General features: G+C 43.7%; 1 protein-coding gene and 1 long non-coding RNA gene across 12 annotated transcripts in view; one reads left to right on the top strand and one right to left on the bottom strand.

Moving 5' to 3' along the window:
* Positions 1–17772, bottom strand: part of MYO9A (myosin IXA) — a 175617-nt gene that overhangs the window by 141622 nt on the left and 16223 nt on the right. For all 11 annotated transcript variants that reach the window (XM_042022730.1, XM_042022729.1, XM_042022735.1 and 8 more), the window contains one exon: positions 1599–2520. In XM_042022730.1, coding sequence (XP_041878664.1) covers positions 1599–2441 — 843 coding nt within the window. In that variant the 5' untranslated portion in view covers positions 2442–2520. The remainder of the gene's footprint in view (positions 1–1598; positions 2521–17772) is intronic.
* LOC121661998 lies at positions 7570–16919 on the top strand. The gene is made up of 3 exons (XR_006015150.1): positions 7570–7581; positions 10222–10227; positions 16839–16919. It is a non-coding gene; the product is annotated as an uncharacterized LOC121661998 (long non-coding RNA).

The raw sequence follows: 17772 nt of genomic DNA, 5'->3' as shown, positions 1-17772 counted from the left end.
ATTCCTCAAACTTCCTTCTACCTTCCCTTTCATGGAGATCTCTCTCTCCACCTCTGCAAATCTAACCTAGACAGAGATGCTCCCTCTGACACTGCTAAAGAGAACTATAAAATGACTGTGGTCCAACATGACACATTAAGCAACATACCAAAAACTAAACAGCACGGAGGTGTTTCAAATAAGTAACAGGACTGCAGGTGGAATAACAGGATCGGAGGTGGAATGCAATAGTTTTCATACTGGTTTTCTGAAATTAATGTGGTCACCAACGTGGGTCACCGCAGTAACCACCATTAATTGCAGACTACAGGAGCCTGGTCTGACGTTTTCTCAACCTCAGCAAGAAACAGGTCCATAATCTCTTGGATAACAACAGGAGAAACATGGTGAGTGTCAGGACAGGGAGTCTACCTGCCCGTGTGCTTTAAGAAAATTAACAGCTTCCTGCACACTGTCCCAAATAAAAAGACCTTTTAATTTCTTTACCTTCAGTTTGTCCTACAGCTTTGATGCTTGTCAGGGCAAAGCCCATCCCAAAGTACTATAATCATTGGCTAACTCCAGACTAAATTAGCTCAGCCCATTCACCTGATGTGAAACACAAATAAAAACCTTTTGGCTTTGCAAAATGAAGCTGTTTGCTCATCCTTTGTTCAAGCACTAGTCCTTCCTCTGATTCCCAGTTTTCTGCTGGTAGCTGAGGCTGACCCAAGTCCTCAGACTCGTTAATGGAATAGAGGCACAGAGAGTAGGTACCTTTGTCTACAGCTGCCAAAGCATCCCTTTCAAAATAGAAAACAGATCACCAAGAATATGGGTTGGAGGGGAGGGGAGGGGAGGAGGCACCAAACCACCTCAGCACAAGGACAATGGCATGGCTGAAGCTGACACATCACCCATGTGCAGATGGGCTTTAACCAAAAAATTTCTAACCAGCAAAGCTGGCAATTCCAAGAAAAACCATCTCAAAGACTATGGAGCAAACTCAAGACAAATTAATTAACTAAGCTGGTATCCCAGAGTATCTTCAGAGTTTCATACCTGAAAATCAATGGCCCAGTTCATCTAATCTCTAATACACATAAAGAGTCCTCATAAAGTAAGTAAAATGTGGCCAAATCAAGCAGTCATGGTTAGAAAACCCAATTTTGACCATGAAAGTTACCTTTGATTTCTTCCCCAGCTCAAAGAAGCTGAGTGCACAGAAACCCCATAAATACAACATTATCAATACACTGTGTGCAATGAATTCTCTTTTCAATGTACTAGAAAATGGCTACTGATAATCCTCATTTCCATTTTCCCACTGAGAAACCACCGAGATAAACCAGCATTAAGAAACACTTGAGTGAAAACAAAGCATTAACAAATTTGGCAACAAGCCATTTGCTGTACTTTTATTTTTATCCTTTTTTTTGGAAGCAGGTAGGATTCTATAGGTGGAAACACAACCTTCTCTCATTGCTAATGCTGTTGTCACTTTATTATCAGTATTTAGCAGATAACCCCAGAGTAGTGTCATAATAAAACCCCAACTACTCGGTTTGGTTTTTTTTCACCGTTAAAACATTTCCACACTACTATCACTTCCATCTTACCTCAAGCACTGGGCCAGCTCCAAGAATAATCTGTTCTACTCCGCTGGCAAATCCCTTCTGGCTGAGGGCGGTGAGGTGATGAATCAGAAAGTTGGTGCTCTGTGTCTTTCCCGAGCCGCTCTCTCCTGAAATCACGATGCACTGGTTCTTCTTCCTCTGGAGCATAGCATGGTAAGCCACGTCTGCCACAGCGTAAATGTGGGGCTCCAGCTTCCCCAGCTGATGGTTATCGTACATCTTGACATACTTGGGGTTATAAATAGGTAGGAACTTGAAGGGATTAATAACAATGAGGATGCTGCCCACGTAGGTGTAGATTTTTTCCTGCTTGAAGCGGTTTCTGAGATTTTCCAGGAGCGTTTTCTCGTTCAGGTCCGGCAGACCGCACAAGTCATCGTAGTCCTTCTGCGGGGGCTGGGGGAGGAAGCCCCGCTCCACCATCCTGCGCCGCTCCTCCGTCACCCGCAGCCAGGACTGGAGGCTCCCGTAGTGGATGGAGCCATCCAGGTTCTTCTCCCGCAGCAGGAAGCGATAATCCTCGCCGCTGGTGCGGTTCTCCAGCGCCATGCGCGGCCACAGCATCATGCGCTGCACCGGGCAGTCCGTGGGGTTGAGGATCCATTCCTCCCCTCCAAACTCCTTCACTTCGGCCAACACGTAACATTTTGTTTTCTCGAGCTGGAGTTTGTTGATGAGCGAATCGATCACCTCGGCGGCCGTGGACGTTTTCCTGGCGGTGATGGGGCAGTAGATTGTCCCCTCTGCGATGCTCCCGGGGTAGATGTGCAGCGTGTACTCGCTATCCTCAAAGCGTCGTCTGCCTCCAACATCATTCACACTCATATTGGATCCTTTCCCATCAGTCCCTGCACTGCATAGTCAGGACCGTGCTGTATCTTGTCAGGTCATCATGTTAGCAAGGCTGAAAGAAACCAAAATAAAACCAGGTTAGGTGTTATCCTCCAAATACCCCAAAGCTGTAGCAGATAATACTGTGCACACAACACAGGCTCCCCCTCCTCATATGTAACTCCCACAGCACCTCGAGCTTTTGCTAATTTTGCCCTCAATCTGAGGTATCAGAAAGACCCTCAAATTTTCAGTGAAAATTTTGTGAGCAATACGCCAGACAATCTCCCGAATCAATCTCATGGGTGCGTGGTATTCAGCACCCACAAATTTTAGCTGCTTAAACAAAATGACCATCACCTTTCCCTGCACACCTGGCTCTTGCCCCAGATACATTTTTCTATGGTCCTGTGCCAGTGAAGAGTAGATAAACTCCTTTCCTTCCTGTCCAGGAGATTTTGAACCCATGAAGATTTAATCAGCAGCACTTTTGCCCCTACCAAGTCACTCTTTTTCAGAGATGTCCGTATCTCACACTGGGTATGAGTTATTGCAAGCAACTCCCTCATACATCGCACTTTTTATTTCTCTTGTACTGCTCAAAACCAAACAAACACAAATCTTTGGCACTGAAACATCAAATGCAGCTGATTTCTCGAACTTCACCACTACAAGAAGATAACACACCACCAGCAGCCCCGAATTAAAGCAAACGCAGAGTTAAAGGGCACCGGTTCTCTGCCAGTTCTAACAAACTCCAAACTGCCCTGGAAGATGTCAGGAGTTACTCCAATACAAAGACAAAAGGGAACTAGGGAGAAAAGCAGGACCCTCAGAACCAGGACCTGGGCTATCAGGTGGCAGTGACACTTTATACAGATTAAAGTCTACAGGATGCACATCCTAAGATGGTGTGTAATGTTGAGCTCTCCGTTGAGCACTGCCCCACTGGAGCAAGACCTCACAACTATGACAGGTCCCTCACAGCATCAACAAAATGCTCAAGAAGGGTCAAAAAACCTGAAGTCAAAACCCACAACAGGTTTAGGGAACTTCAGATATTTGATGCTGGAAAGAGTATTCAGCACTGGTCACCCTGTCCTTGCAGTCTCCCCCACATTCCCAGATCTAGAACCTTCAGTCCAAGTACAGCCACCCTCATTTTCCACATCCACTCCAAGGCTGGGATTTGGAGAATTGTTTCATTTCTGAGGCCCTCAAGTGAACAGCACTATTTTACACTGTATTGTTTCTCGCTCCAATATTTCATTAAGGATATTATCCCCAGCCACGCGCACTTCAAAGCACAGAAATTAATATGTCCCAGTGAAATACATCTGGCAGGGATTCACGGCGCATTGCTTGGTAGCAGGACATACATTATACACCAGGAAGTGTTCCAGCTGCTTTCCTATGCCTTTACTACAGGCACAGATGCAACACGGATGATGTCAGGGAAGTGCTGGGTTGGGCTTGCTTTGTGTAGCTCTGCAACTCCAGCATCAGCTTTTCATCAAGAAATGGGGAACAAATCCCCCACCATGCTTAAGCTCAATAATTCCTCACCCAGATTTTACTTCAAAGCTCAGGCCAAGAGGGCTGGCTATTTTTATTGATGTTATCAGAGCGTATTCAAGATTGCTGACTCACATGAGAAGTGCAAACACGACTTTAAGTTGGTTACCTTGAGCAAACTGACCTTGCCTCCTCCCTCCTGCACACTCAGTAAGTAGGCTATAAAGCATCAGGCCACTCCACCCCACCCACCCAAACATCTCTAGAGATGTTCATTCTGCATGGAATTGGTGTAACAACAAACATCTGTGCCTTCTGTATCCAAACAACTTGAATCCAGCAGGATCGCGAGCCAAGCGTGAACCCCACGGAGATGCTAAAAGCCTCAGCAGCTCTGGGGATGCAGAAGAGCCAAGTCCCCCCCACAAAACCATTCAAAGACCAGAAGCTTCCAAGATCAGAAAGCAAAGGGATGTTAATTCGAGCCTTGTAAATCCCAGGGGTGCCACGGGGTTTACTGGTAACAACCCCAAACATGGCTCAGAGTGTTACTGGAGGTCAAAGCAACGCTAATGAAGTTAATTGGTTGTGGTCTCCCACGCTCATGAGCCTGGTCCTACTCGGCATCCAACACGCCTCGTGCATGCAGCCGGCTTTTCCGAAGCACTTTGGAGAAAATAATGCAATGAAATATCCATCCCGAGGTAATTAGCATATGCCAGGGAGAAAGGCTCTCTTAACAACAACCATTCCAGCAGGCTGTTCTTTTAGCTATTACATGACTTGAAAAATTAGTAATATTTTTGCGTTTAGACATAAAAAATTAAACAGGAACATGAAAAGAATGACACAAAGTTTGTATTTTGATACCCATTAATATTTGCTCTGTGCACTGTTTTAATTAAAGGCCTTTCGAGTCTCTGCATGCTTACATTTACAGGTGAACATGCAAAAATGATGCTACACTTCAGTCATTTATACATTTTGCCTACTGCAAACTCCTGGGAACACTCTGGCCAAAAATCCATGGACTCTGCATGCCTATGAAAGGAAACATTTATGGCCTTTTAAGTCAATATAAAATCATGGAATAGTGTGAGTTGGAAGAGGTTTTAGAGCTCATCTCATTCCACCCCCTGCCATGGGCAGGGACACCTTCCACTGTCCCAGGCTGCTCCAAGCCCTGTCCAACCTGGCCTTGGACACTGCCAGGGATCCAGGGGCAGCCACAGCTGCTCTGGGCACCCTGTGCCAGGGTCTCCCCACCCTCACAGGGAACAATTCCTTCCCAATATCCCATCCAGCCCTGCCCTCTGGCAGTGGGAAGCCATTCCCTGTGTCCTGTCCCTCCAGCCCATGTCCCCAGTCCCTCTCCAGCTCTCCTGGAGCCCCTTTAGGCCCTGCAAGGGGCTCTGAGCTCTCCCTGGAGCCTTCTCCTCTCCAGGTGAGCACCCCCAGCTCTCCCAGCCTGGCTCCAGAGCAGAGGGGCTCCAGCCCTCCGACCATATACTTTCAGCCTAATATTTTCTATATCCTTTTCCATTTTCTATGCTTTAATGAAGATTCTTCTCAAATTAACCCTGAATTCTGATTTTGCTCAATTTTACAACACTAACATAGTTTTATTTCCAACATAAAAAAAGCACAACCTCCAAACACGGTCATAAATTAATTCTATTACTTGGGTTCTCCGACATAACAAAATAAATTACTATTTCCAAGGGGAAGGCTCAGAGGTCCTGATAACACCGACAGTAATCATCTGATTATTGGCAGGTTGACAGAGAAAGACTAAAACTTTGATTGCCAATTAGGCTTTGTACAGACACTAAACACGTAAATACTGGTTGATTTTTACATTCTGTGTGATCGTTTGCTATTTGACCACAGTTTAATACCCATTCAGAAAGATCAGCCTCAGTGTGTTCATTTTCAGGGACAGCGTTAGCAACACGTGGCAAAAATCCAAAACAAACTGTCCACTGGAAGCATCCGAAGCCGGCATAAATAATCTGTGACAGCTAAAGCCTGAAATCATGGGCAGAGTTTGCCAAATACCGAATGATTTGGAAAAAACAGGGATCAGTGTCAGTGTTGAGGCTGCTAAAGGGGCAATTCTGGAAGCAAAGTTCACTGGGTTTATTATAACATCCCCTAAGCTGGCAAGGGACTACAGAAACAGGGAAACTTTCTCCCCATTCCCAGTCCTCAGAGTTCAGTTCTCAGGACAGCCTGGATTTATCCATCCACCAGCACATCCCAACACACACTGTGCAGGGCAGTAATTCCTGGTATAGATAAACTTATAAAATCTGATAAAGTAGCTGCCAATCTAAAAACACTTCACTGCTTAATCTGAATCTATGGGCACAAGAGCTCTCCGGATGTTTCTCCTGCAGCAGCCAACAGCCTCGTGCTGCTGGTACCCGAAGTAACACCTTGGTGACATCAAAACTGACACCAGACTGACACATCTGTGACAGCTACACACAGGAGGAATACCCAGGTGGAAGCTCAACATCTTGGTTATCACTGCACCGTTTCACACGTCAGTTCCTTTCAGAACCTGCATAATGCTTAACCCTCTCCTTTTATCATCTTCCTTTTCCATGCTCACCGTGTTTTTCTCTTCCCACTGTTTGCTGATGGGAGAGAAACATTATTATTGTCACTTAATCACCTACGTGGGCCCGTCTCCAAGAACCTTGTGTGCAAGTGCAGGAGGTGGTGGTACCCAAAACACAGATTTATGCACCCAGGTATTGGTGTGGGGAAGGTGTGAGGTGCAAAATTTCTCTAAAATTATTTTCATCCAAAAGAATGAAAGTTCTATCACAGGAAAAGTGAGATTTGGAAGTGTTACAGAGATCTTGGAATGGTTTGTTTTGGAAGAGACCTGTAAAGGTCATCTAGTCAAACCCTCCTGCAATGAGCAGGGATGTCTTCAACTCGATTTATAATCACAACTCAAATTTACTTCTTAAGGCATGATAAGCTTGGATGGGGGAAACAAATACCCATTAGCACTCCAGGATTGTCCACATACAGAAGAAAGGTCTTTTGGCTGAATTTCAGAGCAGTTTATTTGGACTGAGGCACCTAAGTAAGATGCCAAAGCAGTGAGACAACTTAAATTAGAACAGAAAATGAAAGCAGAAGTGGAGACACATTCCCAGAGGCTCTGCAGCAACACAGGACCCTGCTGGACCCGGCACTGAGCCAAAACCAAGCCCCGCAGGCACCAACAGCGAGGACATGCAGGCAACGGCAGCAACATCCCAACCACACATCTGACTGCTTCAGGGGCTTCTTTCCTCTCCCCTTAAAAATTCTCCGTTTGGTCCCAATTGCTTTGAAAGAAAGAAATTCTTCTTCTTCGCTAAACCTGCTTTGTCTTGCTCAGAGTTCAAGGCAAATGTGGGTGAACCTAAAAATTTGGTGTCCTTTCACTTCCTGCAAACCCAAGTGATTTTGAGTTAAACATTCTCGATGTCCCCAGTCCAAGTCAGATTTGTAAACTGGGGTTTGGCTGTTATTATCAAGAGCCATAATAAAAGGAGTGTCAACCCTTGGTCAGTGTCACCCATCCTGCCTCAAGCAGAAGGGAATACTTCTGGAAGTAAAGATGCCTGTACAGCCAGAGATGCCTAGTCAGCCTCTGAGGGGGATTCCCAGAACATAAAAGAAGCAGTGACACAGCTCACCCTATGTAAATCATTCCCAAAGACCTACAGTTGCCCACACTGGAACTAAAATAGGTTGCAAGTGTTCTCTAAGTTGTTCCTGAGCTCAACAGCTTCTTCCATGGCCTGAAAAATTTGAGACAAGTCGTGTCGGGCTGGTTTTCCCCTGTGTCTTTCCGTTTTATTCAGCATTTCAAGCAACTCTGTCACCTCCTTGTCTGTTCACTTCTACAGTGGAGGATGACTCTCGAGCTTCGCTTTGGCACCTGGGAGCTCCTTGCTGGGCACTGGAGGTGTTTCTCCCTCTCTTTCAGAGATGGGCTTGGTTGCCCCATTCTTTAATCAGACACTGGTATTATGAAGTTCATGGATACATAAAGCACCTCAGTGGACGATAATCCTTTCCAGAGCCTGGTATCACCTTGTCTTGAGGTTTTGGTATTTCCCTATGGTGTGACAACCACTCAGTGGCTCCTCTTCTTCTAAAAACTGGGAGGTGGGTGAGGATGTTGCTATCCATCACATTCCTGGTGACGCATCTCCTGTGGAAATCTCTCAGCTTCTACCAGACCTTTTAGCTGAGACAAAATGAAAACGGAAATAAAAAAAAACCAAGCACAACTAAAAAAAAAATTACAAGAAAAGCTGTTGTGAAATGAGTTACTCCTAAAATGTTACAAACGTTTCTGATGAAGGAGGAACTGAATTAGGACGTGAATAACAACACGATCACTTATGCTTTCCCTTGAGGTCAAAGCACTTTCTGTGCAGGCAATGAATCAGCATCCAAGGAATTAATCTGGGCTATGCATGCCTGCATGACTCCTGCCTCACCGGCTGGAGATGCTACCAAAGGCACAGACAGGTGCCAAAGAAATGAAAATTAAATAAAGGAACTACAAGAAGGCTTGATGAGGTCTCAACTGAGGCAGCTGCATAGGAGAAATGACTTTGCTTCAATCACAGCATCTCAGTGTGATGCTGGGAAACCCAAAAAAAGGGTGCAAAGAAATCCTGCCCCGGATCGTTCCTCTTCCTTGAGCTTCGGATTCGAGCCACTGAATCTTGACTTCTGGAAGCACTTCTGTTCCCCCAAAGCATGCCCCTACACAGAGAATGGATCCTCCAGCTGCTCCCTTGGCTTTCACTGCCAGAAACCAATCAAATAGTAATATAAACCGTAAAATTTAAAGAAACAAAAGGAATTGCTGGTTCCTCTTTCTGACTGCAATGGTGGCACCCGTTTAACTTCATGTGCTGCTCCCACATTCCCTATATGACTAATGAGAACTGTCAGTGAATGGCAGGGATTAACAAAAAGGCAGAAACTAAGGAAGAGTCTGGTGTATCCCAAGTGTTTTGAGTCCTCCAGGGGAACAAATCCTTGCTACATGTTGTTTTGCTGCTTCTAATGGCTAATGAAGTAGTCAGTGGCCAGAGGTGGGATAACCCTGTTCCAAACACCAAGACAAATCTGTCATTTATAAAACTGATAGGATTACATTTATAGCCCCTTCAGGTTTTCCTGGATTAACTCCAGGCTCCAGCATCATCATCAGACAGAGCATCCCTCACCAACACAGCAATTCTGTTCACATGAACAGCCGAAATACCAGATTTTCCGACCTGACTGGTTGGATTTGCTCCTCACGGGTGGACACAGAGCAGTTCAGCCTCTGGAAATAAATCTGGAGTTGATATCCCAAAACCACAGATCACTGTCAAATCCCACACTGATGCAGGCGCAGAGCAGAGCCAGCGAGCACGGAGACAGCTGCAGAAACTGTACATGGACTCAGGATCTCCCTTTTAGCTCTACAAGCATGTGCCCAGCTATTTATATTTTAGTTTGCAGCTAAAAATTCACATATAGAGCCTGAAAACCAGCAGCACTTACAATCAAAACATTTTTGAAAGCCGTTAAAAATGAAGGATATGAAGTGTAAGAGCAGAGCGACACTGCCAAGGACTAAAGGAATTCACACCAAGGAGCGTCTTCCAGCCCCAAAATAGCTGCAGAAAATACCTTTTGAGAGCTCAGGAATTACACCAGCGTTGAGGACAAGGTGCTTCTATCCTAGAGGAGCTCAAGAGCTTCAGAGAACAAAACCTGGGGAAATCAAGGGATCCCTCTCCTCCTAACACAGCGCTGCAGGTGCTGGGAGCAGCCTGAGGACTGTCGTGCTGAAAAGGAAGCTCGCTGAAGGATGTGGAGGCACTCCAGGACCACTTCCAGCTCCAACAAGCACCACACTTGAAATAACAGCTGAGCAAAAGGCAGAAGCGTTTCCAGAAGCACCAAGGATTGCACAAACACATTGTGCTGGCACCTAAACGCCACCAAATCGCAGCGATAGGAAGTTTCCAAAGATAACAGCAATAAAGGGCAGCTCGTTAAACAAAAAAAAAATTTATATGTTATCACCAAGAAATTATTTCTCACCTGTATGATGAAATGGCAGAGTATTTTGAGTATTGCCCTATAAATATATATTCATCTATACCAACTCCATATATCAATATACTGATAAATATCAAAATATAGGTCCATGCCAAAGGATTTTGTTGGGTTAAAGAATCATGTCCTCTCATAGATCCTCAACATAGATCCTTCCTCAACATTCTCTGTCCTTGGGAAACTCAGCCCACTTCCACCACAAGCCAAGACAAACACTGACACCTCTCAGCCTTGCTTACTGTGGAGCCCACGGACACAGGAAAATAAACATTAAATCACAATGGAAGTGACAATACCTGTGCTGTATTTCCCTAAAAATAGAAAATTAGGGACAATTTACATAACTGAATGTCACTACATTATTTCCGAATACTGGGTCAAATAATAATTAATAATTTCAGATGTTTTTCCTGTAGTCTTAGGAGCCTTGAAGTTACTATGAAGAAGATAATTCAGCTTAGGAGCAAAGTCAAATTTAAGTGCAATGGCGTCAGGAGAAGATGTAATAATGTGGTTACTGATGTTCTCCCTTTCCTCATTTTAAGGAGGATTATGGACCATGACGGATAGCGAGGAAGGGATGGTTTTAAAGCCTTCTCACAGAAAACTCATTTTGGCAAACAGTCCATTTCAAAGAAAATTTTCCAGTGTTCCCTGCACAATTTTATTGCATTTCACAAGAATTATTACCTGTGACCCACCAACACAAACCCATGACCTTTCTCTTCTGCCAAGATGATTCCAACTTTCCTCCTGATAGGACATTCACTACTCAAGATCAAAATGAACAATAAAAATTAACTCTGGCTGGGCAGCAGCCAAATCCCAATTTTTCCCATTTTAGGTAGAACACACCTGCTAACGAACAAGAGTTTCGAAGGCTGATTCTCCAGTATTTCAGCTCCATCTCCTACTTCTTAAGCAAGATTACAATCCAGCTTTTCTCAAGCATCTGAATAGGAATAAAGTTATTTTGGGGAGTCCCTAATCTCACACTGCCATGTGCCCCTGCAGCTGCTGGTTTCTCCTGCTGCAAGTCTGATTTTCCAAACAAAATAACCGAAGCTTCCCCTCCAGCCCATCCTCATTCTTTTAAACCCTCCTGAAATGAAGGCAACCTTCAACTAACTTCACCCTTCGGCTGCCTCTCGTCCTTGCACCTCCTTCCCGTTTTCCATGGGCGATGAAATCATTTCCCCACAGAGAATCATCTTCTCTGCACTCAATGGAGGTCAGCCCTCAGCAGCAAGAGCTGCAGCCTAGTCAGGAAATCAAGAGACTGCTCCTGACTGGATTTAGTTTCATGTTAAGTAAGAGGTGAGGCCATTTGTTATCTGTCTCCTCTCCACGTTCAGTGTCTCAAACAGCTTAGTGATATTTAATAACCTACAGATTTTAGCAGAATAATATAAGTAACTTATAAATAATTGATCTATTTTAGGGATTTGATCTCTGTAGCCAGACCATACAGGTACCTTCCACTCCTTTAAACCAAGCAGCTCAAAATACTCCAAAATTAGTGTTTCTTTTCAATGCAGAACTACTGAAAATCCTGTAGCACCAACATGAAAGCACCCTTCTGCCCCCTGGTCCATGCAGGAGCAGGATTCAATAGAATCAATCCAGAGACTGATTTAAGGCTGGTAGCAACCTATAGATTCTCTGCACAGTCCATACAGCACAAGGAATAGATCTTAGAGCACTCAGAATTGTGCTGTGGAAGATCAAAGGGAAAAGAATATTAAAACTGTACTGCCAGATCTTGCCTAGTTACCTTACAAAGGGAAAAAAAACCAAAAAAACCCCAAAACCAAAACAAACACCAAACAGGATTAGTCATAGTTTAAACAAGACTTTCAGCAATGAGTTCACAGAAATAAAAATAGTATTTTTCCTCTAAAGGCCATATTTATAAAAAATATTCAGCCCACAGATCATGATAATTTACAAGCAACAGGAGGAATAGGATGTTAGATTTAAATCAACCACAAACCAATATATTCTATCTGAAAATTAAACTGTCAGGCAAATGCCACAACACAAGAGCGGCTTTTAAACTTGAGGAAGAGTGTTCTGAAAGCATCAGGACATGAAACCAAAAAACAAAAGCCTTCTCACAATGCAAGAAGTACTGAAAAATCCCTTGAATTAGAGCTGACAGCTTCACTAAAAATAGTTCTTGGCAGCTACCTGAAACACAGGCTTTCTAGTTCTTTGAAAACATTGGTATCAGACAGAGAAGCAAAAAAACAAACCAAAAAAAGCAGGAGCTAATGAAGTATTTAATTGAAATATTTCTCTTGTCCCAAGTCCCTCCCCTGGAGCCCCTTCAGGCCCTGCAAGGGGCTCTGAGCTCTCCCTGGATCCTTCTCCTCTCCAGCTGAGCACCCCCAGCTCTCCCAGCCTGGCTCCAGGGCAGAGGGGCTCCAGCCCTGGCAGCAGCTCCATGGCCTTCTCTGGATTCTCTCCAGCAGCTCCAGGTCCTTCTGATGCTGGAGGCAGCTCTGCAGGTGGGGTCTCACCTGAGCAGAACTTGAAGCCCTGGACAAGCAAAATTCAGTTCCTCCTTAAGGTCCTCGGGTTATTGCTTTTCCTGATGGATCAGATACACTGACTGGAGGCTGCAGAAATTCAGAGATGTTTGATGATCGGCATCAGGGAAACAATACATCCATTAGGAATGTAATCATTCACCTTTTTAAAATTAAATAAGCAGTAAATAATCGAGGATCTACAGCAGATGCTCTGACCCAGCATTTTACTGTAATAAACATGTATTTTATGGTGCCTCTGGGTTATTTAAAGCTGTTTATGGGGGTTCCCACACCTTGTGCTAATTGTACATTACTGATAGGATTAGGAGGAAAGCATCCCTGATTTCCAAACCTGGGAAGCAGGTACATCCCTACAGCCACCCAACACAAATAAGGACAGACAGAACCTACAAATAAGGACTAAGATGACACTGAGGAACAAAGACATATGGAGACTTTGCATTTCATTTGAATCTTCCCAGTTTGGGGCAAAAGCTGGAACAACACCACAGCTCGGATCAGGATTTCATTCTGCACTTGGGTAAGAGCTTCTACCTCTCCCAGCCAAGCTACAGCTCAACACAAACTTGGGGAGCAGAGAAATGTGTCTGTGGAGAAAATAAAATTCAAAAGCACATTCTGGAAAATAAAATTATTTTATAAATCACCGCATTTATCCAATAAGGCAGCAATTAAGTCGATTGAGATAACAGTCTGTATCTCATTATATTCTCCAGAAAAAAAACCAACCCATATCATCTGGAAGCTGAAGATCTGGCTTCTTGGGAGATCAAGCAGCAAAAATCGAAATATTCACCAGACTGGCAGTGGAATGATTTCAGTGCTTCAGTGAGCACAAGTTAAACCTGAACATATTCAAACTAGCACAGTGGATTTGCTTTTTCTCATGTGTCCTTTGTCTTTAGGACTACTTTTCCATCCAGAGTATGATGTGGGGGGTGAGATTTTCAATTTTTTCCATTGGCAGGCATGATATTTCATTAGGATAGAGCACTGCTATGAAAAAGAAATTCTGACCTGATCCATCCTCAAAAAGGGAAGATTAAAACAAAGGGAAAACAAACAGCCCCAGAGCATAGAGCACGGAGAGAGGTCAGGCATCCTCAGACAGCTGAAGAAATTAGATGACAGATTGCAGCAGCCCAGTATTAAACAGCTCCAAGATAAGTCCCCATCCCAAGCTGAACCATCTCGGGGAGAAAGAGAAGCTCCTCTAAGCCAGGTCTGCCAGGGTGCTTCTCCAACATCTGTTCCTGCATTTTCCGCCGGCCGCTCCCAAAGCGGCTCCAGTGACGGATTTGCCCTAATTGCAGGCGGTGGATAATCGCCCTTATCCCGAAACGGGGTGCCCAGTGCAATGTGGAAACATCTCCTTTCCGACTCCTGTGCTCATTTCCTACAAAACCTGCTCTAAATCTAAAGCCTCCCGTGGGATACCTTGGCTTTGAACATGTCTGAGGTGATTCTATAATTATTGAAGGAGTATAAGCTGTGGCTGCTGGGTTATTCCCAGAGAAAGTCATCGGGCCCTCTCACCTTTTACTTTTCACCATGAGCCAACCTGTCCATCCCAATTTTTCCCTTCCATGTTCAAGCGAAAGCAGAGGCACCTCCTTCCCACAAAACACACAGAGAGGTCCCTATCTTAGTGCAGAAAACCATTGATTACACCTGACAGGAGGTGAGATCCCTCTAAAAACTGCAGTACACTTGGGTTTTAAGCCTCTTCCTTAATAAAAAATATTAAGTATATTTGAGATACTTTTTGTGCCATCAGTACAGAAAAAGACAATTCTGCATTGAGCAAACTCACAGTGAAGAATTGGTTATAAACATAATCCTTAAGTTTCTTGAAGCTCTTTAAAAATTATTATGAGCAATTAGCTTCCACAAGCTTGAAACAATTCCTAAACCCGGCATTGCCACCCTTGGGAAGGGACAGGACACAGCCAAGGTCAGCTGTGCGTTATCTGGAGAAACTGAAACGCGATGCTGATCCTGGTGGAACAGGCTCGGGTGACACTACTGGCTTCATTTCCACCTTTTATTTACATGAAGGACAATTGAGATGGGAATGACAGGCCCTCCAGATCTTCAGATCTCGGTGGTTTTCCACAAGCACATCTTCACTTGGAAAATATATGGATTTCTCTAATATGTTTAGGAGAATCCAACATCGATCATAAAAGAGAACCCATGCTTTTCTGCCACACTAAAATACGATGTTATATCACAAACCTCTCCCTAAAGTTCACAAGCACCTTCCAAAATCCCGCCTAAAAATATTACACAATTTACTTTTCTCAAGCTATTAAATCTTTAATTCATATTCACCACATTGCAAATACTCCAGGTGAAATATTTCTAGTCCTGTGCATGTGTCTTATCTTTTTCATACTCAAAGGATTTATTTCAAAACATTCATCTCCCCAGCTACCAACACACCTCAAAGTTCCCCGGGAATTGTTTCATGTAGAGCAGAAGCTTGGGGAGGGGGACAGTAAATCCTTTTAACCAAACACTTTCAGATTACGACAAATTATTCAACTGGCACAGGGCCAGCACAACTCTCCACAGCAGAAAAAGAGGTCAGGCAAATCCAATAACGAGTATTTAAAAAGACAAGTCAACAAAATTAGTTCAATTTTCTCACTGGAGGCAAAGTAAGGTCATTATGGAACAGGGACAGGTGGGGAATGAAAAGGAGATTCAGCAATAAAATAATTAAAAAACCCCAGAATATTCAACCTATTGGGTTTTGGAATTGCTTCCACTCCATTTCACCAGCAGAATTAGAAACATTAGGACAGCAGCGCTGCCACAACAGGCAGGTGCCCGGGGCCATGACATCCAACAATCCATCCCCTCTCCCTTCGCCCCGCAGCCATCGCAGTGTCCGGAGCAGATGCCACCTCTCAGCTCTCATCAGCCACGGGAAGACACAGCGTGGGTCCGACGTGCCCAGAGCTCCTGGGATTAGCTGCCAGCATGAGCACGGTGGGAAGAATGTGCAGGTGTGTCACCCCTGTAAACTTCAAAATACACTAAGGAAAAAATCCAAGTGCCCTAAAAAGGGATTTATGACACAGGGATCTCAGCAGAAGGGTTTGGAGGACTTGTCTTGGTTTGGATGAATGCCAGGTTATTGCTCGTTGTTCAGACAGGACCAAAACAGACCTGATTTCTTTACCACCCCTGATATTTTCACAGTGTCTGTATTCGTTTGGGGGTTTTTTGAGACATAAAATGATAGGAAAAGTTCCTTCTATTCACAACAGGCCCATCCTCATGTACCTCCCTATAAAATTCTGTCCCCAATACACCAAGTCCACCTATATTGTGAGCACAATTCAGACCAGAAACCTGAGATTTAACTGACTTTTCAGGACAGAAAACTTGTTTTCTACCCTGTCTTTCATCCTCAGTCAAAAGTCCCTTCCTGCAGAAAACCAGCCTAGGATTGTTATCCTTGTCTATACCCTGGCTGCAGGCAGAAAGCAATCCAAATCTTCCCAGAGATTTAAAGGCATAAATGTGTTTGTGCTGTCAGTGCTTGGGGTCTGACAGACACAGAGGAACCTAATCATTCTTCTCCTGCTTGTCCTTGCTGACTTTACACCTGAGCCTCAGGGATTTTCCACTTTCCTTGAGCCTTCCCAATGAAGTCTGTGGTAAAACTCATGAGCAATTTGACTTAAACAAACATCCGTAACCCTGACCTTTAAAGGATGATCAGGTTTGAAGGGTAATTTTTTAATGGGTGAGGGCTTTTGGTTGTTGCCCGTATTAAAACATGTTTCTCTGAAATAGAAGTTTGGGGTTTTTTTTAAATCTTATTTATTTTAATGAAGAGTAAAAGACAAGACCAAGTTCCTTGTCCTCACATTCCATAGCCTGCTGGTTTGAGATTCCCCCCATCAAAAGTCACTCCAGGTTCTCATGTTGCCATGAGGAAAGTACATCCTGCATCTCCATCTTCCAAACTGCTACCACTGAAGGGATTTGATGATTTATCATCCAACCATTGACATCCCTCCTTGCAAGTCTCCCTTATCACTTTTATCCCTGTATCACTTAGATCCCAGCTACAGCCCTGAAATCAACTAGGTAGAGGTTTCAGCATCAACAGTGTGAAATACAGCAACAGATTTGATGGAATAAAGCTGCTCCCAGTGATTAGAGAATCCCAGAATGGTTTGGGTTGGAAGGGACCTTAGAGATCATCTCGTTCCAACCCCATCATGGGCAGGGGCACCATCCATTATACACCATCCCTTTTTAATTGTCCAATCTCTTTTACAACGCCAATTATCAGCAGACATATTTTCAAAAAATTTCTTCTCTACTAAGACCATGAATTCATAATTTATATTAAAGGACATTAATTTCTACAAAAGCAGTAAAAATAAGTCCTGTGTGGGAAATGGGTGTTCTTGCTGCACTGTTTTGTCAAGTTAAAAAATACACTGGCGTTCTGGTTTGCATTCATTCTGGCTCCATTCATCAGTAAAAAAACCAAATTTTAGTTTAAAAAAACCCAAACACTATGGAAGTGTGTGCAAGGAAGAGATTTCCTAGCCTAAATTACCAAATAATCCAACTGAGTATTTTTTCCTCCAAATATCAGTCACATCTTTAGTCCAAGGACAACCTGTTCACCTCTAACACAAACCAATTGAAATGAACCTTGCTCAAAGACAGTCGTAAAACAGATTTGTTTAAGAAGGAAGGTTTCAACTTTTTTAGTACCATCCAGATGCTGCTAAATTTGCCAACTTCAGTGCATTGCTCCAGTAACTTAGGTAAATTAGTGAAGCCTTGGCAGCCATTCACAATTGCATCTGAGTTTGTTCTTCACAGTTTGTTAGATAGGAAAAATTAGTTAGGTAGGAAAAAACCCAGAAAGGGATTGGGCTTTCTCCAAGTACATAATTCAGTTTTAGAATTTACATTAACACTTAGCTAGGGGGATTTGAGCAGGAAAGATCCTCAATCCGTTAAATTCACCACAATATTTACATTCCCACCTTTCCCAATAATTAATGTTATGGAAATGATGGTTGCTCTTTAAGGAAAACATCCCACTAGCAGGATGGGGGGTTAAGTAAGTCTAA

The sequence above is a fragment of the Corvus kubaryi genome, unplaced genomic scaffold, assembly GCF_017639235.1.
Source record: "Corvus kubaryi isolate FWS band 111438036 unplaced genomic scaffold, C.kubaryi_AGA036_p1.0 37220, whole genome shotgun sequence".
Taxonomy (NCBI): Eukaryota; Metazoa; Chordata; class Aves; order Passeriformes; family Corvidae; genus Corvus; species Corvus kubaryi.
This window is presented reverse-complemented; position numbering and strand designations above follow the sequence as displayed.